This window comes from Rhipicephalus microplus, chromosome 9, assembly GCF_043290135.1.
Source record: "Rhipicephalus microplus isolate Deutch F79 chromosome 9, USDA_Rmic, whole genome shotgun sequence".
Lineage (NCBI taxonomy): Eukaryota > Metazoa > Arthropoda > Arachnida > Ixodida > Ixodidae > Rhipicephalus > Rhipicephalus microplus.
This window is the reverse complement of record NC_134708.1, coordinates 96,249,775-96,277,002: the sequence shown is the minus strand read 5'-3', so window position 1 is coordinate 96,277,002 and position 27,228 is coordinate 96,249,775. Positions and strand designations below refer to the sequence as shown.

Genomic DNA, 27,228 nt, shown 5'->3' with positions numbered 1-27,228 from the left:
ACAACGCTTATTTCTCGCTCACAAAGAACGTTCGCGATTTCTGAGGAACGAGCTTTCCTACGCCGTCGCGTTATTCGGCATTCTGTATGTCTTTCACAGCGCGCACTGCGCGAGAACGCGCCCGCTCCATTCTGCGAATCGCTGCACGTGCCACACAATATGCGCATCAACCGCGCAAGCTATATGAATCGCCTATCGCGAGCACCTACGGGTTATCATTGCGCCTTTTGTGATTACATTTTTTGTGAGTTCGTATCGCGGATACACTCTCTTAAAATCTTAAAACGACAAGCAGCAATTTAACACTCGCGCCTTACGGCGTAATCGGCGTATATGTAGGCCCGTCCCACTGTGCGGCCACTATCGCTGCCGGCGTGTGCACTCCCTGGTTGTCGCCTTCGCGCGCTCTTGCTCCTCGAGGTCTCTTGATCATGGCGATGCCTGAGGCGCAGCCGTACCGCGTCGCCGTCGCGACCGTCGCGGGCGACGTGGAATACCATCGCGTGCTGTTCGCCGGGGAGTCGCCGCCCAAGCGCCTGGTGTGCGCCCTCTGTCGAACCGTGTCGGCCACCGAGCCCCGGTACGCGAGGGCCAGCGGCGGAGACTTCGCGTGTCGCACGTGCGCCGGCATCTACGCCCAACCGACCCGGCGCGACCGCGGGGACTCGGCCGAACTCGAGGGGCTCCACGACAGTTATTGGAATAAGCTGCCGCAGCCCCAGCACCCTTTCGACGGTGACGTCAGGCTGCTCAACGATTCCCAGGTCAGGTTTAACGCCAGTAGAACTTGATTTCGCCCTTGTGTGTTCAAAATCTGCCCCGCTGCGCCCACAGAGGGGCAAAAGCGCCTCCCATGTTCCGCGATACTTAATCTCGGCCTGTGATTGATGCCGTAAACTTTTCAATCTCATCTACCCTCCTAACTTTCTTATATCCACCTCGCGCGTTGGCTTTCCTTTTGATTCAATAGCTGCATTGTTAATGGTTTCCTTGCCTACTTGCTACGAGCCCTGCCTGTGAAGGAAAGCAAAGTAAATTTGAGGGCTCGTTTTTTTTTTCTTTGTTAGATTTACATTTAAACGTAGGAGTGCCAGTCAGCGCCGCCTGTTGTCATTGCGTCTGCCCTTTCTAGTTCCGAAGCATCTTAGCGGCCCGGCTTGTCGGCGTCTGCTGTCGTCGCACGCCTCGGCAGCCACGAGTGGCATGCCGAGGCGTGCCTTCAAAAAAGCGTTTTTATCATAGCAAACGAAGCACAAAATGGTCATCAATATCTGCCTTCCCGGTGATCACAGTGCCCCCCGCCCCCTTGAAAAACTCTGCCTAGTCCCCTGAGCTGCTCCCGGAGATGCTTGGCGTCGATGTAGTGAGGATTCAGGCGTAGTTTACTTGTGTTTGTACGCATTTTCATATAACTAATTGATCATAAGTTTTCCATACGCCTTCTCCGCTACAGGTATTATGCGCAAACGCTTGGCTTGGCTGCGACTTTAGAGGGAAGCTCTCCATTCTGGGCAGCCACCTTGCGTTCTCGTGCACCCGAGACGTCGTCAAGTGTCGCACCTGCGGCCGGCGAATCGTTCGCAGGGACCTTTGTCAACACGCCTGCACTAGCGGTTGTTCCACTTCGGCCACACCGGACGCGACGGAAGACCGTGCGCTAGTCTGGTCACCGCAGTTCGTCAACTGGAGCCGGCAGTCGGTAGTCCCCGACTGGGAACAAGTGTCTGCGGCGCGGACGAATCTTGTAGTTCCGGCCACGTTGAATGGTACGGGTCCGTCCGTCATCGTCCCGGCAGTGGGCGCTAACCACAGAAACTGGCCCGGCCGAGCTCGCCCCACACTCCAAGAGGCCCCCGAGTCATCCGGCCATCTTCCACCAGGCAGCCTGACCCAGCTGGCCGGCACCCTGTTGGTGAGGTTCCCGGACTGTACGCCACCCTTGGGCGACGCCCTCAAGAAGACAGCTGACAGTCCGGTGCATAGCTCGCGGGTCAAGTTCTTCGGCAGTGACCAGTTGGTGGTAGACGGCTTCCGGCTCGCGATGTCCGCCATGATCTTTTACGACTTTCCTCAGCACACGAGCGGCCTGTGTTGCAACTCGCCCGCCGCTTTGGCTAAGCTGGTCGTCTTCGAGCTGCTGGCTAAGGACGACGCGAAAGGCAACGACGGCTGCCGCCGCAGGTGGCCTCCCTGGAGTAGCTTGGCCCTGACCCTAAACGGCATGTGCGGTGACGACAGCATGTCACTCCGAACCCGCGATTCTCCTGGCCTCTCGCTGTGGCCGGAGCGTGAAAGGTGGATGAGAGTGGTCACCACAGAAGCCGTCGACGCTCAAGTAGTCTCTGAGCGCTTCCTGGTTTTCGGCGTCGTTGGCGTCGCGATAGAATTCTAGTGATATTTTGTGCTGGAGTCCTTCGTCTCGAAGTGTATGCCCCCCACATGTACTGCATTGACGTAGCGTCCTCCTCAGAGAGACGTGTTTCATCGTTTTAACTTCTCGAATGTGACCTGAATAAAACCTTTTATCTTATATTCAAGGTGAAGTGCCAGTTCTATGCTAAGACACAAGTAGAACACTGTTCGCTCTTGTTTTTGGTCACCCGTGTTACGTTCGGGAAATCTTCAGTCAAAGCTTTATAAAATCGCCCACGATTCGCACTGGCACTTGGTGTCAACTCGATTTGTCTTATACTCTCAACTAATCCATTACGTTGAAATACTTTTTGCTGAAGACCCATCGTATGATCGCAGAGTTGTATAGAGCACCCTCAGAGACCATTGGTTGAATTGTTTCTTCTATGAAATAATCATGCGCCTCCCACATAGTACTTTTATGTTATTTGGGTTCCAAAGACAGGCGGGGAATTATAAAATAAGTCCACGAGATTGAACACTGCTATCGTGCAGGAGCGCGGTTCTCGATGGTTCTACCTTCGAGACGAGTTTTCGACGGAGTGCAATAAGGCGAGGACCACACATACGCACACATACGCGTTGAAGCGTGTGGATTTCTGACGCGGTGCCGCGCCCTCTACATGTCGAAAAGAAAGGCGCGCAATGCCGCGCGCCCCCTCCCTCCCTATAGGGAGAGGGCGTCGCGTTGAAGAGCCACGCGCCGATACGCTGCAGCGCCTAGCTGTGGTCAGGCTGTTAGTCAAAAAGCGGTGAGGCGGAACGTCATGGCGCTGTTGATCGCGTCGACGCACCGAACCCGCGAGCACATTCCTAGCGTAAAAAGAAAGTGGACAAAATTCGCAGTATGTAACATGACACTTAAACTTTACAAGTGTGTACGTGCGTGTGGACGAGTTCAGGTGTTTGATAACGATGTAGGAAACATATTGACGTGACAATTACATGGACGCTCTGTACATGTTTTCGTCGTTGCCGTCACGGTTCCTATAAAATGAAAGTCGACAACTTTTGTACGCGTGTCGTATGCTTTACACGCTTGTAAACGCTCGCAAACGCTAGCGAAGAACACGGCTGATGCAGGCTGAAGCATAGCCACCGCTGATTTTGGCGCCGGCGCACAGGTCTATTCGGCACTCCGTGAAAAATTGCTTCTATCCGTTCGAGGACACTGTAGTGCATGATCATCATCATCATTTTCTCAATCACCGCGCCGCGCCTCTCGCGCAGCAGATGCTAGCTCGAGCTGCGCGAGAATTAGAACGAGCTTCTGGCCTGGCGGTTTGGACGCTGGTAGTCGACGTGGCTCCGCTTCAGGCCTGCAATAAAGTGGCGAGATCGGCACGGCCCCATCGGCCGCCTTCGACGTCATCTCACGTCCCTCTTCTCCTCGTCGCTACATTGGTGACCCGGAGAACACGCCCTTCGCCGAGCGGCCCGCGGCCATGTCCCCGCAACTCTGCCCGCCAGTGCCACCGTTCCAATCGACCTACCCAAAGGTATGGTTTATGCAGCTCGACGCCGTTCTGGCGCTGAATGGCGTCACGGACCAGCTGCAGATGCACGTCATTCTTCTCGACGCCCTCCCGGTAGAGTTGCGTCATCTCTCTGGCACTTCAACCTCCATCCAGCAGCCTTACGATGACCTCTGCTCGGCGGTGCTTGCCAGACATGGCCTCACCTACCACCCGCTGCCGTTCACCCGCGACTTACAGGTTTCGTCCGCGTCGCAGCGTGCGGTACCCTCCGGCCCAAAAGTCTTCACTGACCAGGACCTAGCTTCCCCGACAACGTCTCCCTCCGCCTTGGATCCGGCCGCTGGCGCGGTGAGTCTCGCACCCGGTCACAGATCCGACGAGGTTCTTGAGGTCGTTCCTGCTGCCGACGACCTCTCCGCCACGGGGTGCGTTTTTTCGAGGTCCGCGGCCGATGGTACTTCAGGCATGCTTGCCGCCGGCTCGTCTCAGCCGACCTCCATGGCTCACGGCACGGCTGACACGTCGGGTTCTGCGACGGCGGCGTCATCGAGCGCCCTGGCGTCTACAACGACTGCGGACATCGTCACGCCTGCTGTTCACCCCCAGGTCGCGAGGGCTTCAGTGTCAACGATGTCCGGGGGTGCCTCTCCACTCACCTCGGTAATCTGCGTGTCTGGCCGGCAGCAACCATCCTCGCCCTCGCGGTCTCTCGCGGGCGAGGTTGAAGCCAAGGGCTGTCAACCACGGCCAGACTTCCGAGATGTTGCGACTCTGACCGACGCTCCTGAGGACGACGTGCCTGATCTGCCTATGTCACAGCAGACCGCACATCTCACGCCTGGCATGCGGGCACCCATCTTCCATACCGACCTGCGCACGAACCGACGTGCGCCGACTACTGAGGGTGATTCGCCAGGTCAAGGTACGCCCACTGAGCCTCCTCTGGAGTCCAGGTCTGCTGATTCCCGTGACACGCCTCCTGCTGAGTTCTTGACGGAAGCCGTGGGCGAGCTGGCGTGTGACTGGACTGTGGGCACACCCTTTTACGGGCCGCATGCGTCATTCACCTCTGCCCGGCGTGTACAATCCTACTTGCTCACTGCCAGCGTGGGTGGTCAGATCCACTCATATTCAGATGCCACTCACGTCACGACACCTGCGTACCGTCATGGGCACCAGTGCTGTGCACGCCCGCGAGGGCACCGTCAAGGCCATTGCTTGTCGATGGGTGGTCTGCAGGACTTCACTACGCCACTTCTAATTGATTCGCGCGCAGGGGCCAAATCGGCTTTTGTGCACCCGTCGTCACCTCACCCTGAACGCATCTTTACTACATGCAATGCTAACTCGCGACACCCTGTGCGCTCCCAGCTAGCCCCAGCTGGTCATCCTGTCACCCACTTGTGTGCAAACACAGTTTCGGAACGCTTACTTCTTCGTCCTCTGCGCAACTCCTGCCTGGGCCATGCTGGCCTGCAGTATTGTGAAATAAATAAATAAATAACTCCCAGTGTCGCCCACCAGAGACCCACTGGCTCCCTTTGGTCACTACAAGTTGACAAACTGGACTTCCTAAACGGACACCTTGCGGATTGTCGTTCATGTACATAGTCTCTTTCTCTTTCTTTGTCAGATACACTTCAAATCGCGCAAAGCGCTAGGGGGGGGGAGCCCTGTAGTGCATGATCATCATCATCATTTTCTCAATCACCGCGCCGCGCCTCTCGCGCAGCAGATGCTAGCTCGAGCTGCGCGAGAATTAGAACGAGCTTCTGGCCTGGCGGTTTGGACGCTGGTAGTCGACGTGGCTCCGCTTCAGGCCTGCAATAAAGTGGCGAGATCGGCACGGCCCCATCGGCCGCCTTCGATGTCATCTCACGTCCCTCTTCTCCTCGTCGCTACAACACCAACCATTAAAGCAGCCTCACCGGTTCCGGCTGCACAGGCTCCAACAGCTGCGGATTCGGCTGTTGCAGTGGAGTCCGGTTCCGTGAAAGTGCCATCCAGTTGAAAAATACTGAAGTCCCTAGACTTTTTCCTGTTCTTTATTAAGTACCGACAACCATTGAAACTCTATCGACGAATATCATTAGCTAACACTCGTTTTCGGCAGCCATCCCAACGCTTTGCCAGAAACTGGTGAAACGAGGTCCCCGCTGACATACGACGGGGCACTGACCGGAAGAAAAAGGTGTGTCGCATCCACTGAAAGATGCGCGGCTGCTGTACTTAGACATACCTGGCTTTGTAAATCTTCCAAGTTAGGAAGAAAATGGTGGCAGGCACTGGCTGCGCTTTAGAGAATCGGGAGAGGAGGCAGTTCTCGGTACTTCGGTAAAAACGAGAAATTAAGGCGCTTTACAAAATACGTCAAACCTAGGCACCTTAATGAAAATTACAGTACTCGCATTGCTTTCTTAGGAATCACATTCTTTGGGGGTGAAATGGTTTCAGCCACGCTCTCTCGAAACAGGATGTGCAAATAGGGACAGTCAGTCGCTTCACAGACTGCTCGTTAGGCGCTTCCATGATCCTCTTTGGGCTGCACTAAACAGGTTTGGCCCCCCTCCCTCCTCCAAAAAAAAAACACAGCTAAGTTTGTGGCGTTAGTCTTTGTACTCCCATGCACAGCCGTGACAGCGGCCGGGCTTTTGTCTCTCCCACGAAAAGTCCAAAAAAATACTGAGGAAGCACATAGCGTCTGGGTCGAAAAGGTCACTCCTCCTGGAGGCCAACCCAATGCTCAGTTAAAATTTGAACAAAGCTTTCACCACCATCACCTGCACTACCAGCGCCCACCTGGTCAACAGTCCGAACAAGTCGAGTCTGCTCTCGCGGTTCGGCAGCCCTGTACCACGAAAGACCTTTTCACGCTTGTAAATAAACTAGGAATGCACCCTGAAGTACTGGAGAGCCGACTGAAAGAGTGACTATGACAATGATGTCAAGTCACTTCGCGTCCTTTTGTGCTGAACACACGCAGAAAGAAAGCATTTTTCTTTCCCCCTTCGAAATAAGCCTCAGCTTATTTCCGAAGAAAAGAAAATGTAACCAGATAATTGTGCCGGTTGCATTATCGCGATAAAAGTATTTCACTGCAGAGATACAAATACATGTTTCAAAATTATCTCGATGCAGAAATAAATACGCAACAGTATCTTTGCAACGCTATCGCGATACTGCCTAGCCCTGCCCAGGATAGAAGGCGTTGCAAAGTGTCACAGGTCACAATTAGGGAGGTGATCGCCGGGCTGATTCCAAGGGCCGAAGTATCGGCCCCCCGAACTGCACCACAGAAGCGTGGACAATTTATAAGTGGTCCTATTTGGCGCGCCAGCGGACGCCGGCTGTGGCCCAAAGAACAGGTCAGAGCCGAGAGTTGATAAACAAAACAAAATTGTATTCTGAATAATGGCAAATCAAAACGATACACAAATATGCACACTCACCAATCAAACAATGCACTACACAGTACAATCAGCTACACTCGAAACAACGGACACAAACAACAATACGCGCTACAATGAAATCACATGCATCGAACAACCAAGACACTTAAAGACTAAAGAGTTTGAAAACTTATTCAGTCCAAAGTCCTTGGAACAAAGTCTGAATGATACTCTTCCAAGAATCACTCACTCAAAGTCCAGCGCTGTTGTTGTTCCGCTGCCCCCGAAGTTTCTCTTCCAGGAAACCTCGCGTCTTCACTTGGCCGCTCTCCAAGCACCAAACTTCTTCGCCGGTAACACGTCAGCTTCCCACGCGCAGCTGTTGCCACGCGTCTTCGCTCGCTGGCGGTAGACACACACTCCTGCCTGTAGCACGAGTCTTCACCCCTCAGGTGGAAATCCTCTTCTTCCCCTCCTTTGTCACTGAGGACAAAAGGATTTGCCCACACGGCGGAAAGACCCTATGCACATAGCGCAACATTCCTTCTTCTCCTCTGTCACTGAGGACAACAGGCTTCGCCGACAAAGCGGAACACCCTATGCACACTGGCGCAAAATTTCTTCTTCTCCTGATTTCCCATCTCTGCTGCTCGGTTAAATACCCTTCGCGCTAGATTCCAGAAAATTCTCATCGTTTCGTCGGCGCGATGCATAGCCAAGGCTGGGGAAAGCGCGAGGTTTCGAGGGCCGTCCGCGACTCGTGACGCAACTCTGCATCACCACGCCCCTTTCCCTCGAGAACCTTCCAAGGATTGCTCAGCCGTTGATGTGAGGAGGATGGTCGGCGATCGGCTTATATATATATATATAAGACTGCGGACGCCGCCGACGGTGGTGGATGGTTTGGGGTCGCTTATAAAGTGTTTTCACACGGCATCCGTGATTGGCCCATGGACCACAGAGGCAATGCGAAGTGACCCTGACATATCATAGCGCGACATAATGCTGAATCACGTCATGATGGCGTCATAATGCCGTAAGACATTTGTATTTATTTATTCATACTGTTAGCCGTAGGCCGATACAGGGAGGTGTACTGAAATACTCTTCTCGCATTGTTCAAATACACAAGCACTACACAGTTAAATCAAGACAGACAATGCATCTGACAGCTTTAAATAAAACTACATCGTACCCACCATACAAATCGTAATTCAAACGAAAAGCAACTCTTGCGAAAAGTACAACGCACAAAAGTATTCAAGTTTTACATAGTAGTGACCAACTTTGAGCGGAGAGCAACACAATCGCAGGCACCACACTCAACATACACTGTTACACATGCTTGAAAATTATTATAATCAAAACCAGGAACTCTTCTGTCATTATCTATAGGTAATTGAACGGATGTCAAAGCATACAAGCCGCCTTTCACTGAAATGGAAAGGAAGGTAGTGACGCTTATATACGGTTAACTGGAAGAATAATAGGCCGGTACATTGATCGGCGACGTCGGGGTGACCCGATCATGTGATAAGCTGTTGTGTCACTCGTGTGGACGGTGCGGGATGTCAGCAGTTAATGTCCATGTTCGAAGGAGCATTTCAGATTTTCGCCCTGAAGATAAGGCACACCAAAGGGAATGAACAGTGCGCCATTGGGTTGTTTACGTGTTGCGTGTGATCACCCATAAAACAAAACGTGATTCTCAGCTCGCAGGAGATGATTAGACACGTGTGCGCTATACAAAAGAGACTTTCTTTACTAGTCTGGACATATTTTTATATCCATTAAAGAAATGACCAGACACGCCGTGCAAGGGCGTAGCCAGAATTTTTTTCCGGGGTAGGTCCAATGGTACATTGTGCATGTTCGTGCGTGCGCGCTTCTATGTGTGCGTGTATATATATGCCGATGGCATTGCATATCCGAGTAACTCAGGCGACGAATCGCAATTCATTATTACTGAACTAAACAAGGAGAAGAAAAATGCAGGTCTTAAAATCAATGTGCAGAAAACGAAAGTAATCTACAACAACCTTGGAAGAGAACAGCGCTTCGGGATAGGTGCTGAATACTTGATTGACACGCAGAATGCTGGGGTTCGATTCCTGCTGCGATTCCTGATATTTATTTTTTTTGCATTTGTCGGGTCAACGCTGCTGACGTCAGCTTTTTCTGAATGCTCTTGCATTACAGTTACCGGTATTTACTCGCCGTGCCTAGGTTGACACAAACTGTCCGTCACCTGTGGCACATACCCGCCCGTGGTACACGGGCATGTACGGCACGTGTCCGGCGAAAAGGGCTTTAAGACGTACGCGACGACGTTGTCGCATTTTTTTTGTCATGACCATTGAGTCATATTCGTCAAACCATATGCTCTCATGCTAATTTTGGTTCACGAATTAAGAGGTTGATCACGAGCATTGTGTAATAATAACGTGGCACTTTTAAAGTACATCAAATGATAAACGGTCAGGCCCCGTAGCCTTAGGGGTATCCAGAGCGAAATTAGTATAATCGATTTCGATTTTATCTGTTTCGTTGCCAATTCATTCAGGAGGCAAGATCGGAGAGTATTCAGTCATTTTTGAAGACACTGATTGACCATAGGCTTTAAATTTTTCAGCTTTCTCCAAGTCATCCGTTATACTTTTTTTTTACTCAGTTAAGAGGTGAGGGATAGCTGTGTCGTCTTTTCGGTTGTTCTTGACATACTTCCATGAGAATTTCGGGTTGCACTTCAGGTCTGTGTTTAGCTTGTCAACGAAGACATGCTTTGCCTGTTTCAGTTTTAACTTCAGCTCTTTGTTTACACTTTCGAGCTTTGTTTCATTTACAACTGTTCTGTTCTTAAGGAACTTTTGTAGGCATTAGCTGCTTTTGTGGAAAGTTTGCGAATGCAGAGGAAAACTTTAGCGCTCCGCGTGCCTGCGGCGTATCCTCTCCGGTACCATGAAAATCTCCTCACCAGTCCGGCCTTATGCCGCCCAGGTGTGGCTAAGTGGGGTTAACGATCCGCCAATTTCCCAAAAAGGTTCCTCCGAAGTGTCCGTCTCTCTACGTTATCATGCGGACGTGGACTCTTGAGGTGAGGATGTGTTTTTTCTTTATGCGCACTTGCCAGTGTTACAGGATTGGTGGAATGGGAGCGCGTTACGAATGAAGACTACCAAGAGCTTCACGTCCGCTGGGCATAGAAATCGTTTTAATCGCGAAGCATTTCTTTGCGCCCTGCAGCACTTTTGCGGGTCTATCTATATTTCTATCTATCCATTTATGCGGCGCCTATGTCTGTTTGCTCTCGACATCACCCCATCATCTTGTGGTAAACCGAAATCTGTATGGGATGGTAAGATGTTTTGACGAGCATTAGTCGGTGGTCATGACACGAGTAATGTCACAATCCTCGTGGCGTATGTCATCCGAACCCTTTTCACCGGACACTTGTGGTCCATACAACGTTACCAGTGGGCCATACACGTATATTATGTTACCACAGGCAGGTATGTGCCACAGGCAGTAGCGTAGCCAGGAGGGCACAGCGAATTCGTGCCCCCCCCCCCTCTCAAGTTTGCGAAAAATGAACATTTCAAGGGGTGCCGGTCCACCTCCAAAAAATGTCTGCCTACACCACTGTGCACAGGTGTTTGAAAGTTTATATCTACTGTGGAATGGCGAGAACAGACATTGGTAATATAAATGCGACAGCGCTAAGAAAAACAAGACAACGGCAACGTTGACCCGAAGAGTGCAAAGAATAAATGTTATGATCCCAGCATAAACCCAAGCAATGTGCGGGGTAATCAAGTATTCCACCAAAGAGCCACGTCAGGTCTCGAAACTGCTTTAGAAAAAGACCCTACGCAGGCATAATGTTCGTGAAGCGACAATTGTCGTTGCAATGCTGGCTGTCCAATTTAATAACCATTACATATGTGTTCCTATGATACAGCCATCACGTCGGGTTAACGCCAATCGCAGTCAAGCTCTACCCGCTGAAGTTGATTTTTGTAGCGAGCACAAGCGCCACACAAAGGCTACATATTAGCCTCGCGAGCACAAGCGCTACATATCAGCTCACCTTACCACTTCTGCTGTTGACATCGTTACGCAACTTTAAACAAGTGGTTAGATAAAAGATATGTGGCTGTTGAACATAAGTACGTGCGTACAAGATTTGTACATATTCTTAGCGTCAATTCATAACGTTTCGCTCAGTAAAAAAGAATAAAATGCAACCACCTTCTTTCCGCATGACACGTTGCGTGCGCTTGAAAAACACCTGCAACACCTTGTCCTTCCAGCAGCATTGTATTCTAACCGGAAGCTTCGTTCCTAGACTACATTACTAGTTCCGAGGACGTTCACCCCTACACATTCCAGTGAAGGTGCGGAATAACCACGAAAGCTTTTCAAAGCATTCTACAGGAATGTCATGCCTCGCTGTACGCTACTACCGTGCTACGAGAGAACAGTAGAAACGAAATAATGTAAAGGCAGGGGTTAACAGTGAATAAAAAAAATGGTTTGTCGGCTAGTCTGTGTTCGAAGCTATCTGGCTGAAAACAAACTTGCTCGCGAATGCGCAGTAACTATTTTACGAACTGACCATACTGTGTCATCTGCTGATTTCTTTAACACGTGTTCGTGAAACCCAAAGCCCACCTGCGGTCATTGAGAGCGGTGTCATGAACAAGGCCCAAGACTAAGCTGGTTGACCTCTGGCAGGTGACATGGGCACAGCTCGGACCGAAACAATGCGAAGACGCTTGCTCGTAAACGAAAGTGGGAAAAAATGCTCCTGGAATCGTGGTGCATTCGCTGCCCCTCATCGGTTTGCAACACCGCGGCCCCCTACCGGACATTAGCAAGGACACGTGTCACTAGTGAACTGACCCTAGTCATTCCCTTTTTGCCAGTGTATACTGAGGATGCCACCTGCACAGCAGGTGAAAATTTTCAGCCATTAGTCGTTGCAAATCTTTTACAAACAGTTCCAAACAAGTTTTAAAATAAAGAATTAATTCGATTGACCACGGTATTTCTGGCTCCCGAACACTTCGCCCTCATTTCTAGCCGCCGGTCAAACGTGATTAGCTGGGGCCCCCAGATGAAGGAGACTGTAAACGCGGTGTTTTAAATGCCTGCTCAAGTGACGAAAAGCAGGCTGGCTGGTCTTCTACCGCCGGGTCTTACTGGTCTTACTTCTACCGCAGGGTCTTACCGCCGGACTGGACAGGAAGGTCCTCTTGCTTGTGGAGTTACTTCGTCGTGTCTGAATTCTGCTGAGCCAAGTGACCGCTGGCTCTCGCGCCTTTGGTCCTGACGCCCTGTCTGTGACTTTCTCTGGCTCCGCACATTTCTTCGGTGCTCCGCGTAATCCGAGCGTCGGTGAGCAGTTTAATCGTACGTCTGTCAAATGGTTTCGGTGCGTACATTGTACCCACTTACGCGTAAACACATTTTATTTACAACTGTACCGTATACTATATACGGTACCGTTGTATACTTAGAGTATATGCATACTGCAACTGTAAGTATGCATATATTTCATTGTGTGGCCTTCGTGAAATTATAGAGACTGCCAGACAGATGTTTTACTTATTCAAAAAAGTGCCAACCATTACGAGACATTTGCTCCCAATTTTATTGAATAATTAGCAGAGTAAAAAGAAATAACAATAGTCATGGTGTAGATGCCCATCCCAAAGCTGACAGATCTATGTGAAGTCACACGCAAACAAATCAGAAATTGAGCGCCCGTGTTTGCTTTGCGTGCATGTACACTTGTTTGTGTGCGTGGACGTTTCCAGACGCCGTACGTTATTCTGGTATCAGTCGGAAATTGCAGCTTAGCGGGTATCTTGAGCCCCCTCCCTCCCCCCACCACCACCACGCAAAGCTTCCGGAGCCTCTTCCTATGTGGTCAGGCCCGGACCGCATACTCGCCAGCCAGATACTGTGGTAAAGTTTGTTCACTCACTCAAAGCCGGCTTCATATGCTCATATCGCGACTGTTCTGTAGTTGCTACCGAGTTCGTGATCGCTTCTAAAAGTATTGAAAACTGGGCAAGTTGGTAACGATTCATAGCTGATCGAGGAAAACAGCGCAAAAAAAAGAAACCAGAGCAAAGGATGGGCACAACACGAGCGCGCTGACTTTCCACTGAGAAATTTAATGAAGAAACGCCAGTCATACACATTTTTTTTTCGCGCATGCTCTCACAAGGCAAGAAAACTGAAAACGCTTCCGCGTAGACATGAGACAACTTATGTTAACTATGTTAGCGGTTAAAATAATCTAAAAGTGATATTGCAAATGCGAAGGATTTCTTAGCGAACTTCGGCGACATTGAGCGTATCTATCTATCTATCTATCTATCTATCTATCTATCTATCTATCTATCTATCTATCTATCTATCTGTCTGTCTCTCTGTCTGTCTGTCTGTCTGTCTATCTGTCTGTCTGTCTGTCTATCTATCTATCTATCTATCTATCTATCTATCTATCTATCTATCTATCTATCTATCTATCTATCTATCTATCTATCTATCTATCTATCTATCTATCTATCTATCTATCTATCTAATCTAGCCGCCTACGACTTTTAGCTCTCTGTCACAAACCGAGCGCTCAAAAAAGGGCGCTCCGCCGAATTCTCGTGACGAAGCGCCGAGAGGTCAACAATAAAAAAAGAAATCAAGCATCCAAAGACTCCCCGGGCGCGCGTCCTTCTCCCCTCGGAAGCGTCGGTTCGCCGACGAACCTCCTCTCATCGGCGCCCGAGCAAGCCCTCGAATGTTTTAGATGGAAAGGGGCGGGGTGATGCCGGATTGCGTCATCCGTCGCGGACGGCCTTCGAACCGTCTCGCCCTCTCCCCAGCCTTCGCTGCGTATCGCGCCGACGAAATGATGAGAACTTTCTGGAATCTCGCGCGGAAGGTGTTTAATCGAGCAGCCGAGATGGGAGATGAGGAGAAGACGGAAGTTAGCGCCAGAGCGCGTAGGGTATCCCGCCGTGTAGTCGGCGAAGGTTTTGTCTGTAGCGACAAAGCAGGAGAAGAATAAGATTTCCACCTGAGGGGTGAAGGCTCGAGCTACAGGCAAGAGCGTGTGTCTACCGCTATCGAGCGAAGACGCGTGGCAACAGCTGCGTGTGTGAAGCCGACGTGTTTCCGGCAAAGAAGGTTGCAGCTTGGAGAGTGGCCAAGTGAAGACGCGAGGTTTCCTAGATGAGAAACTTAGGGGGCAGTCGAGGTTTCCTGGAGGAGAAACTTCAGGGGGCAGCGGAACGACAACAACGCTGGACTTTGAGTGAGTGATTCTCGGAAGAGTATCATTCGGACTTTTGTTCCAAAGACTTTGGACTGAGTAGGTTTTCTATCTCTTTAGTCTTTAAGGGTCTTGGTTGTTCAATGCATGCGACTGCATTGTAGTGCGTATTGTTGTCTGTGTCCGTTGTTTCGAGTGTGGCTGATTGTACTGTGTAGTACGTTGTTTGATTGGTGACATATTGTACTCAACTATTGTGGAGTGTGCATACTTGTGTATTGTTTTGATCTGCCATTATTGAGAATATAATTTTGTTTTGTTTATCAACTCTCGGCTCTGACTTGTTCTTTGGGCCACAGCCGGCGTCCTCTGGCGCGCCAAATAGGACCACTTCTAAATTGTTCACGCTTTCGTGCTGCGGTTCAGGGGGCCGATACCTCGGCCCTTGGAATTAGCCCGGCGATCGCCTTCCAAATTAACGGGACTCGTGACACTCTCCTGGCCGTTTCAATAATGATATCGAAACCAAACTTGTTATAGCATAACTTGACTGTATGACGAGTGTTAATAGTCATAACATGAAAGTCATCACATGTATGTCATGAAAGTAATGATTTACATTTCATGGTATTGCTGCTGTCGCAGTGGTTTCGTTCACAAGACATGTTGCAAAACTGGTATGGTATGACTTGACTGCATGCGAACGCAAGTGACAGACCCTAACTTAGAAATAATAATATGCTTGTCATGTAAGTCATGAGTCATGACTACACGTCACGCTCATGGCGCGCTCGCGGTCGTTCCGCTAGCTTAACGTATACGAAATTTGGTATTACGAGACGTGAATGCATGACGACAGTATATGACTCATGCAAACATGATAGTCATGAGATGCATGTCATCTTAGAACATGACCACTTGCCACGCTATGATGCGCTCACGGTCGTTTTGCTAGCTTCACATACAGCAAGTTTGGTATTACGGGACGTGAGTGAATGACGAAGGTATATATATGACTGGTGCAAACATGATAATCATGGGAGGCGTGTCATGTAAGAACATGACTACATGTCACACTCAAGGCACCAATACACTTCGACGGAACACGGCGCGCGTGCGCGCCGGCGTTCGTTTTGTCGAGTCACGAGGGTGGTGCCTCGCTATAGGTGCCGATCTGTCTGCCTACTCGCAGGGGCGCGTCGGGGTGCGCTGCTTAGACACATGCGCGTTTGAGCGCGGCCGGCGTCTTTCTGTCACGAAGAGACGCAGACACAGTGCTGTCTGGGTAACGTCGATGGTGCCAAATGCACTAAGTCTCATTTCGCGCCGGTTGCCACCGGGCCGCGCCGACGAGCGCTGGTCGTGCCTGGCGTCAGACTATAGAGTGCTCGCGTTTCGCTAACGCAGCGTCGCTGTGCCCAGCGTTCACGTGCGTCAACGTTACGTCGGAGTGTGTTGGCACATTAGTGATGCACTCGTGGCCGTTTCTATAGCTCCACATATACCAAATTTGGAATCAGGTGACGTGAATAGACGACGAAGGTAAAGGCACGTTCAAACATATTATTCATGACACGGAAGTCATGTACGGCATAATTTACCTCCGCCTCGTAGCGTTGTGCTCATTTTAAAGTGACCTATCAACCTTACTCTTTCGTGCTTCGCATACTTTAAAGTCCTAGTGTACGTGGGATCTGCCAATTTTTTTGAAGTGTGAATACACTTTATAAGCGACCCCAAACCACCCACCGCCGTCGGCGGCGTCCGCAGTCTTCTCTCTATCTTTAAAAGAAAGAGGACTTGGCGGGCCGCAGCGCGACGCTCTACCGGATAAGCCACGGACGCGACGCTGATATCGGTGTCAGTAACGCGCCTTATACCCCCTCCCCCTTCGCTCGCTCCTCCGCTCTCCTCGCTCGCTGCATCTGCGCGCGCACCCCTCTCTCTCGCGCGCCCGCCTTCTCTCTCAGTCTCCCGTCGAGAGCGGGTCGTGCGATGGATGTCCCGGAGGCAACGCTACCATCTGGATATAAGGCGCGTTACTGACACCGATATCAGCGTCGCCAACGGATTTTAACTTTACTCCCCCTCATAGCATCACCCCGTGCATTCGCACTTAACTATGTTCACCCTCGGGGAAATGCTTGGGAGTTTTTTTTTCATTATCATAGAGGGCGATTGACGGCTGCTGTTTTGAGCTACCGTTTGCATTCTGTGAGCTTCGAATACTTTTCTTGTCAGCCGGTTGCGGTGAGGTAACAGAACCCTCGTTTTGGAAAAATCTGCAGTGTGCTCGCACTGTTCCGGCAGTGCACGGCCCAGTTTGTCAAAAATACCGCCACTGCTAAAGGCCATGACGCGCGCCTGGTGTAACTTTCTCTTGTGCCAAAGCTCTGTTCTCATCTTTGAGTTTGTCGGTACGCTGAAAGAGAGAAAGCAATAGAGGTTTTCAAGCAATCCCAGAATGCTCCGAAAGCGCGCAGAGCACTATGGGAAGTGTGTGGGCAGAGCGAGGGGACTGTTCCGACACGCACGCTGCTTGTGCGCCGTGCGAGCACGAAAGGAAAGCAACGTCTCGCCGCTTGCTGAATCTTATTAACATCAGATATGTCCGAACACACCTGCATATATCTCCACTCATGAAATATGAATGCAATAATGAAGCATGTGTAGGTATCACTGACCTAATGTGGTTCGAATGCATACAGTTGAGTGGCACGCGAGTTGTTTCGTACTGATACGTGTAGTCAAAACGTCCTAGGAATCAGAGCTGCAACACCGAATTCATATTTAGTCAATGATTAACTGTTCTCAAGGCGCTAGGGGATGATTTATTACCTTGGTGGCGTGGTTGGGACGGTAACGCGAAACTGCAAAGAAGGTACATAATTATTTGATTTTTATTGACAATTCACCCTATATAACAACTGAGAAAAGTATACACATTCTAAACATCGTCAAGCGTAGGGCAAAACTTGGAACTGACTATACTTTTTTTGTACTAGCAGTGCTCTCCTTACTTCTTTATATTCTTTTTTAATCCCTATTTCCTTATTCCCAGTGCAGGGTAGTGAACCGGACGCTCGTCTGGTTAACCTCTCTGCCTTTCATCTTATTGCTTTCTCTCTAAAAAAAATATCCTTTTTTTTCCTTTATAATTTAGAAACAGTGTTGTTATGTGCATATTTTCCACATTCATGCTTGTCCTTTACAGTTTTGTTGTCGCTCGAAACCAGTTTGTTCGAAAAAAAGTAGCGAGTGAAATCACATCCAGGCCAGGTCCCTCGTATGGGCTCCGCGCTTACGGTCTATTTTTATAAAGAAAGAAAACTGTACGAATGTACTAAAGCCGAAGAGCTTGTCTATACAGAGTTTTCAGGTGACTTCATACAAGTCCTCTGTGCTTGGCGCCCAATGGCAGCCGCGACTTTATATCTCATGATAGAGTGGAAAGTGCAGAGGAGGACACAGAGTCGTTCCGTCCCGGCGTTCTTTTGTACCCTTGTCGCTTTTCCTTGTTCGCTAGTCGCGTCACAGGGGAGCACAAAGAGACGCGAGGGTGCACCGGCACTAATCAGATGACACGCGAGCGACGAAGAGTTTTGCTGGCCGCGAACCGGTGCCACAACCAGCACCATTTTTGTCTCTCTGCACCGTCCGTTCGGCCACCGCAGCTGGTGCGATTTTCTCTGCGATTCGGCGTGCGGTGCGACGATGCGACTGCCGGAGTGGTGACGTTTCGTGACGTATCCTCGCGTCGCACCGCCGCTCAGCCGGTGCGGCGAGCATCAAACCGGCCAGATAATTTCGTCGCGGCATCGCACTGTCGCATGGCAGCAGCCAATCACAGCGCGATCATACGAGTGGCGTCATGATGCTATTGGCGCCATCTCCCTGTCGCCGCTCCCATCACCCGTGGTCCAAGGCTCTAGGCGACGCTATGGAGCGGTGCGAGCGTGGATTTGCTGACATTGCCGACCGCGGCGGCGTGACAAACATCGAGTACATTTCCCTGGTGACGTTATATTATTCCGGATTGAATAAAGTGATGCTTGAAGTGTGCCTTTTCTGCACGACAACGCCTGTTTTGAAACCGCCAGTGAGATCGGAGATCGTGAGCAGCGATGCAAGGTCATTTCGCAGGTAAACACAGCTACCGGCGTCTCTGCGCTGGCTCGCTTCGCTTCCACCTTTTCTCTTCACATCGATGGTATCGATAAAGTAATAATGTATGCTAACGCATTATTACATACGAGCGCAATGCTTGATAGCGTTGTCAAAAACAAGCGCTCGATGACGAGCTCACGTGTGAACGGCGTAGGCGACGGCCGGCGCCCGCCATGCTAGGCCTACTTGTCGGAGTCGTGAATAATCAGCTGTTACCGCTGTTGCGACATGCTTGTCGTTCACGAACGCGATTTAGTAATTATTTTTGTGGAACGACGCGTGGCTGTGCATTGTTGTTTGTCTTGAGCCTAATTACGAGGATACCAAGTCGTTCGACCCTGCATGCCGAGGCGCCGCATGGGGGCGGAGCCTGCCGCTGATAGCTCCTTCGCCCTCGTGTGTCCCGAAACGTCGCATGCGGCACGCCGCAGCATGCGATGCCGCACGCCGCATCGCACGGAAAATCGCACGTCTGTTTCGCGCTTTACCGTGTTTAGCTTGCACGGCTCGTGAGAGGCCAATGTGCTTCTTATTCTTTTACGCCGTAAAGCAGTTGCGCTGCCGCAAATCTAAATATTATACGAGAACACATATTTGCCGACGAGTTCTTAGGTTTTTACAGTTGTCAAAAAAAAAAAAATCTCCCACAAACCGAAAATTTTGCGCGTGATCTCGCCGCATTGACACAAATGCAACCCAATACTATCCAGGCCGTCTGCAAACCCATCGCATGATAAAGGAATCTAGAAGGCGTTAGTCTAAACTTACATTAGAATCTCAATGCCGCAAAACCGGCAGATACGAATTCGTGAAATTTCCCAGCCAAAGTCCACGATGTCCAATGTTCCGAACACTTTTCCTTATCGCGGCTGGTCGTATGAATTTTAGTGCCGAAATCGTCGAACCGATTAAGACCGAGATCCGCGTGCTCGAAGCTTCGGATGGACGCGCGCGGCCAGCGCACGCACTGCCAGAACTGTGGTAACCGTTTGCTGCAACCACTGTGGAAGAAACCGCGGTTGCTGTTAACGCGATCGTGTATGGCGACGACGACAGAACTCCGAAAGTATACGCGCGTCCAACGTTCGACCAGTCGAAGTGACCTCGCTCGCTTTTTTTCAAACGCCGCGGACAAAACCGCAGTAGATGTAACCATAGATAGCAAAAAAAAAAAAAACCCGACTCGAAGACACGTGCGCCGCGAGCGCCCGCGGATCAAAAACGGAACTACCGTATTCTGCAGTCGTCACGCGTGAAAACGCGGTTGCGGCGACGTTATCATCTATAGAGGCTTCTAACCGAGGGTACGTGGCTAACGCAGAGGTTTATTAAAGGCAATAAATGCGTTAGAAAGGCTAGAAGCCCTTTGGCGTTCCTGTCCAAGAAATCTAGTAACATATGCTGTTCCTGTCGATCTGCGTGCTACTCAGATGGTCTCAAGTGAAGCTACGGCCAGTGCTTTCACAGCAGCCGGCTGTGCGTCCGTTCCCGTTCCCGGGAAGACATACGCGAGTTCTTTTGACAAAAATCGATTTTGCTAGCTCTTTTGGACGACGCGAAATTTCGGGAGATACTAGTATTTTCGCCCCCCCCCCCCCCCCCAAATACTCGCACCTTGTATTGTAGTTTAAAAATGCTCCTACATCACCGAAAGGAATCGTGAAGAAATTCGAATGCATTTCTTGCGCCGAGAGAGCTTAGCGTTGCCGTCAGACCTTTGCCTTTACCGACTTCTGCCATCACTCTGAGAGGCGCCCAGTCAGCGAACAGTCGAGAGTGAGGCGTAAGCGGACAGGAGAGTGGGGTGCAGGGAGGACAGTGAGTGAACGGCGAGAGAAGGAGTGGCGAAGCGCTGCACTTACCCTCTCCTACATTCTCTCGCACCGCATGCCCCGGTTGCTAGGGGCGAGGATAAGCGGAGAGATAACATCTGCCAGCGCGCGGACAACGTCGGATGCCTGACATCGCCCGACTGAGAAATGCATTCGCGTTTAAAACACCATCCTCATGTGTTCGGCCGCTCCGATTCATTATAATACCCCAACGCCCCCCCCCCCCCCCCCCGCCGATTTTTGCAAAATAGGGGTAAATAAACGTGACCCACCCCCCAAGGCGCAGAAACCTCCCGGGTTCAAAATCCTTGAATTTTGCAGGTATAAGAACTGGTCGACAGTCTACCATGGTGCTCCCAATGGGCCACAAAAATCAGGTAGACATTCGAATTACAGCTGAACGTCCACTTCCGGAGCCGGTTATCTAAGGCTCAATACCCAAAGCCATTGCATTTCGGTTGTTCTTTCATTCCGTTTAGTTTTTTTGTCTGGAATATCCGAGGGATATGTACAAAGGATTTCATGCGGACGCAATAATTTGGACAGCAGATGAACCTTCACGAGATATCCTAAAAAAAAAACAAAACCTTAAATATTTTTTGAGACAGTAAAAACAGTTATATACATCTTGGTCTAAAAGAAGATCTAAAACAGACATTTTCAAAACAGAATAGTGCCTTAAATGTGCTCGCTTGCAGTTTATTAGTATTTTTTAACAATTCTCCAACGTAGCCTGATCTGCCAAACAAGGTCATAATGTGTACCCCAAGACATCATTCCGTTCAACATCCACCTCAATGATTATGAGAAGGTTGTGTCGAGAAAGTGCCAAAACGCCCAAACGTCATGTCAAAAGAGCGGTGACCGTCGGTTTTACTAACAAATGACGCAATCGCTAATAATTTCCCCAAAATAATTTACTTGACACCACAAGCACGAATGTACAGCTGCCTATTTTTTTTAACTAGAACGTGCGATCACCAACTGCCGAGTTATTAATTACCCATTTCCGCTCTCCCATTGTCTGGATCCCAGAATAGCCTAGGAGGCGACAGCTGAAGACTTTTAACAGCGTGCGTGCTCGTATTTTCGTTACATAGTTTTGCCGCTGTGCTCAGTTGATAATGCTCTCATAGTCTGGGCGGTCAACGCTAGCGTGTTTATGTTGAAAAAAAATTGGGTGGCTGTGTGTGCGTGTGGTGTATTCTATTCAAGCCGACATGCTTGTATAACGACGCTTGCAGCACCAAGCTCGCACAACTGTGATTGATACAATAACGGGTGCGACACTTGAGAACAGTGCAGGCACTCATTGGCGCACACGCCAGCTTGCATCAGCTTCGGGCACTCCGTGGCTTCGGCCTAGCAGTTACGCAGTACCATGTCACGCATATTGGAACTTGCACGACTGTGTTTTTTTATCGAGCGGCCATGAAGCTTGTCTTCCAGGGATCTCTATCGAACGTATAAATGTCCAAAACTGGCATTCCAGTGGATATCCACCGGATTTTGGTGGTCCATTGGGGTGTGTTTGGCTGTGATGGCAACTATCAAAAGCACAAAAGGCTGGCAGCCGGGACGTACGCGAGGTGCACCTTCATTCTAAACTACTTTACTTAGTTCACAGGCCTTCTCCTCCTACAAATACATTATTATGTTTGGAGTCTGTCTTTCCACTATTTCTTCATTACACCAGTTTGGGAATCTGGTTGGGTGCTGGTACACTTCATTATCTGCAGCAAACAGAAGCAATGCTAAAGCTGACCGTTAATACAGAAAATGCTTTGCCCACATTAACATCCCCCATTTCTATGCAACAGCATATGAGTCGACGACCAATACCATGCTCACGTGAGTGGTGGTTGCGATTCGCTTGCACTTTACTCGCACCTTGCAGATGGTCCCAACATGAAGCAGCGGGGCCGGGCCAGAGGCGAGGCGAGCTGAGTGTCAATGGCAACGAGCTCTCGCCAATGGTTCATTCGAACCCATCGGGAAATCGTGAGAGATATCCGGTGATGGCATCAATCAAGACTGCCAGGAAGTTCACCTTTTTCCCGACTGGATGGAATATGACACCTCTCGATGGGTTGGAGCACGTGTCTGATCGGGCAAAACGTTGTGGTTGGTTCCCTCACGGGCAAGGAACGGCGCAGGGTTGCGCCAAAGGCTCACCCACTTTGTCACAGTAGAAGCTGCAGGGACAGTTGAAATGAGCGTTTTCAAGGATAAGTGGTAGTGAAGTGAATGAATGAATGATCCACAAAGATGGGGGAGGGGGAGGGTGTGGGTGAAGGGAGGTGTTGAGTGTTCCAAGACGAGGAGGACAAAGTGGTTTCCTTGTCCGATTTCCTTGCTTGGCAGAAAGCTGCTCTCCCTCTCCCACGCAAGTGGTTTGCTTTGCGGCTGGTGCTCCTGTGGAGGCGGTGGTTTATTTTTGACTGGACGAGTGTCGAGGATAGCTCCGAAGAAGATGCCGAGATGGCGGCATCTTTTTGTGTGCCTTTTGTGCGTGGGTTTTCCACGTCTTCATCAAGGACCTTACGGTAGTGAGACCTGAGGTGAAGAAGCTCCATGGTTCTGAATGCCTGATGACACGGCCGTGTTGCTTTCGTATTGCTTGTCTTGCTTCATTTGTAAGCTGTCATGCAGCTTTATGCGCAATGTATTGAGTGTGGTAAACGTTTTCTAGCAGATTCACTCGTTCGGTCAGGCTTCAATCCTAACTGTTTTATAACTTTGGATTGTGTGATAACACCATCATTAAATGCAAGAACAATATCTGATGTTCCAAATCTTAACACTTTGAACCTAAACAAAGACTTTGTGATGCAATTCCTATTAACTCTGCACTTGCACCAGGCAGTTCACATGTGCTATTCGGTCTAATTGCATCACAAATGATTGTCATGTCCATTAGAGCATACCCATTGTCACCTTGGGCATGATTCGCCTTGAAGGACGCCAAAAAGGCTGAGAGGTTCACTGATGAAGAGCTTGATGGTTGAGTGTTCAGCGCCTCAGTACATCACTGACATTTATTCACATTTACAAAAGAACTGTATTGGTTGCCACGAAATGCTTGCTTGCTGAAGACCTTCTTTGCCCTCAGAATCTAAAGTTACAGACAAGCACGACAAACACAAGGTGTAATTAAGCTAGGAGATAAAGTTGTTCGATATGATGTGCTTTGATGATAAAGAGCAGATATAAAAGCACACATTGTCTCTGGATGGTTTTATAGAAGTTACCTGACGATTTACTATGCACAGTTGACTCTAGACAAGCATTTTGACTTTAGTAGATTGTTTTCTGCGCTACATGCTTAAAAAACTCGCGACTTAAAAAACTCACTACTTGCTTTAAAAAAGTGCTTTTCAGCCACAAAAACGTTCTTCAAGAAAAGCATGAATGTGAAAAATATGTGCAAAGGGACACCGTTCCCAAATTGCAAAGAACAAAACAAATATTTTTTGAACTTTGCCCTAATTAGTGCCTTTAAATAATGTCAGTTATGCAAAAATTTCAATTTTCATGTGAAAGGGCTCCTAAACCACCCAAAGGTAAAAATTCTGTGGTGGGGAGGAAGTTGTGCACTAATGTATGATGAACACAGAGCTGTGAGGATTTTTCAAAGCAGTTCCATAATAGCAGAGTTAGACGCTTTTAATTATCAAAATGCTGCTTTTGTTTTTCCTTCGCTACCCTCTGCTGGTATTTTCTCTCAAAGCTGCTTTGCCCTCCTGCCAAGCGCCACTCTCTGAGTGTTTCTCTTTCCATCACTCGAGTTTTTTTTTGTTTTTCCTCCTAAATTTTAACCCTCCCATTTTTTTATCTCCTCTTCTATCTCTCCTCTTTCACCTTAGTTTCTTTTCTCAACTGTCACTGCCCTCAGTGCCTGTTCCGTTGCGAGTGTTTCAATAGAGGGGTCCTCACATTAGACAGTTATCGTGCACTCTACACCCGATTTTCTTACTTTTCTGTCTTTTCCTAAAGAATCACTCCACCCCCTCCCATTCTGGCGTGGCATGCAGGAGCATATGCGGGCGTGCGTGGCTAGGAGAATGTGTGCTGCAGGGAGGTGGCGCGTGTGGGCAACACATCAACCAACAAGGAGTGTGGCCTGCATACTAACCCTTTGCTCGACCAATTGCAGCATGCATGCGCTGCTCATCAGATTCAACTTTTCAACGTCACATGGTGGCAGAAAAGGCCTGGGGAGGAAGAGGGATTGTTTCTTTGAATTGGCACGTCGACAACTCGTAGCGCTGTCACGTCCAGCATAGTTGATTGTGACTGTTTTGTTAGTTTTATTTAAACTGCCAATAATACACTGGGCTTTCATTAAAGGGGATGAATGGAATTTTATAGGCGTTTGAGTACAGGAACAGGTGTAGCTACATAGAGATAGGAATGCAGAGTGAATGTTCAGAGGCGGGGGAGCACGCAACTTAATATTTCAGTTCGGAGTTCGCAGAGGAGGAGGAGATTAACACATAAGGAAGCAGAGAATCCCGAAAGAGCGTGTGACTTGACATTGCTGGCGATGGCTGCACCATCTCTGGATCCTTCTTATAATATCCTTCTCTTTTTGAAGACAATCAGTTATCCCGACAATAAAATTTTCGAGCCTCGTTGGAAGCTGTATGGTTCTTCTAGTGCCAGTAGAAGTATCAATCTGCTTCGGTTGATCTGCTGCTCTAGTTGACTGATTGATTTCAGAGTTTTGTTCTGGGGAAGGGCTTGTCCTGATGAATACTTGGTTCATGCTCAAGATTCTGTCCCTAGTCTGAATTTCATGCGACCTTTTGTCAACATTATTGACTATTGCGTCTTTTACCCATGCTCCACTTTTCGTTGGTCGAACTGTGACATTCTGACTTTCTCGTAGGCTCGTTAAATCGTTCGCTTGTCTGTCGTCGTACGTGATTTTTCACCCCTTCTGTTTTCTTCGACTGTTTTGGGTTTCAGTAGCTCTGAAGCTGTTGGTACAGTCGGTCTAGCATAGCAACTCATTAGCATTCAGTTCTTGCAATGGCGTATTTCTGTAATCAAGAAATGCCATTTGTGAGTCTGAGTGGCCTTAATTTGTTTTTTTTAGGAGCATTTTCGTCGTCTCGATGGCTGATTCAGCCACTACATTGGCATGCAGGTAACCAGGGTTTGACATTTTGTGTTCAAAATTCCAGCTGTTCATGAACTTCATGAAATATTTGCTGGTGAATTGTGGTACGTTGTGGCTTACTAGGATTTTTTGTTTGCCGTACCTTGAAAATTGACTTTAGTTTCAGTATTACTTGGCTTGATGTCACTGATTTCAGCTGGTCCACTTCCCAAAAGTTGCTGTAATTATAGACTGTAACCAGAAAATGATTTCCCTTAAGTTCGAAGATGTCACATCCGACTCATTCCTATGAATAGTTGATAGAGAGCTTCTCTTTGCCGAGCATGTGCGTGTTTTGGCATATCTCACACCTCATGATGAAGTTTTTGAATTTTGCATTCATCCCTGTCCAGAAGACGTATTCGCAAGCAAGTCGTAAACAGATTCCGATTCCCATATGCGATGAGTGAAGTTTCGCTTTCATTTAGTCTCGCAAAGACATCTGAACGATAAGACATAATTCCTTGAAAATCAGGTTGTCCTCAACAGTGAACTCATCTCTGAACGTGAAGTACGCATGCATGTCTTTCGTCAGTTCACGTTTGTCTTGTGGCCAGCCTGACAGGATGATTGACTTTAGCATTTGCTGTGAGTCATCTCATTCAGTTACAACTGTAAACTTTTCCAAGGTTTCCTTTCTCACAGGGATGTAGTGTGCAACATTGGCACTCTGAATTTCTTGCTCATCACTTTCATTGGCAAAAAAAAGCACGAGATATTGTATTAGCCGAGACATGTTCTTTGCCTCGTCTGTGTTCAACTGTGATGTATCTTTGCGTCTGAAGGATCATGCCATCTGGGAAATTGATCTAGTCGTTTTTCAGGATTACTTGCAGTGGTTTATGATCACTGATTATCTTCGCTCCTCTTCCAAATGTATCCTTATGAAACTTGTTTAAGGAAAGGACTGTGGCCAGCATTTCCTTTTCTATTTGTGCAAAACGAACTTCCGTTGATGTCATTTCTCTGCTGACGAAGGAAACTAGCTGTCCATATTGAAGAAAAGCTGCTCCTAGTACACGATCGCTGGCATCCCACTGGATTCATTGCTGCTTGTGTGGATCGAAGTAGGCTAGAACTAGAGCTCTTGTCACGAACACTTTTTGTCTTTTCCAATGCCTCTTCTTGCTACTTCCCCCAGTGCCATTGCGCATCTTTGACGGTGAGTTTCCTCAATAGCCTAATACACATGAAATTTTGAGCATGAATTGAGAGAAGTAGTTCATACCACAGAAACGCTGCACTCCTTGGCGATCAATGAGCTTTGGATTCTGGTGAATTGCCTTGACCTTATTTGGATCAACTTTGAGTCCCTCATTGGTCAGTACGCGACTAAGGACCACGACTCCTCAGGTTCGAAGTTGTGTTTTATCCTTGTTGAGACTAATGCCAATTAGTCGGCATTTGTAAAGTATGTTTTCTAACTACTTGTGGTGGTCCACTTGAGCATCTTTCACTCTCGCCCACTCAAAAGAGAAGAATGTCATCTGCGATGAAGAGAACACCG

General features: G+C 49.0%; 2 protein-coding genes across 3 annotated transcripts in view; both read left to right on the top strand.

The window, feature by feature from the left end:
• Positions 1 to 27,228, top strand: part of LOC142772035 (uncharacterized) — a 140,991-nt gene that overhangs the window by 98,716 nt on the left and 15,047 nt on the right. The window contains exon 4 of one of the 2 annotated variants that reach the window (XM_075874111.1): positions 12,502 to 14,526. The exons of the other annotated variant lie outside the window; for it this stretch is intronic. Within the exon in view, the coding sequence (XP_075730226.1) occupies positions 12,502 to 12,564 (63 nt within the window). The 3' untranslated portion in view covers positions 12,565 to 14,526. Of the gene's footprint in view, positions 1 to 12,501; positions 14,527 to 27,228 lie in introns of those variants that run through there. 2 annotated transcript variants of the gene reach the window in all.
• On the top strand, positions 285 to 2,532 carry LOC119165546 (uncharacterized). Its single transcript, XM_037417692.2, has 2 exons — positions 285 to 764; positions 1,454 to 2,532. The coding sequence occupies exons 1-2, from the start codon at positions 432 to 434 to the stop codon at positions 2,390 to 2,392; spliced, it is 1,272 nt and encodes a 423-aa protein (XP_037273589.2). The 5' UTR covers positions 285 to 431; the 3' UTR covers positions 2,393 to 2,532.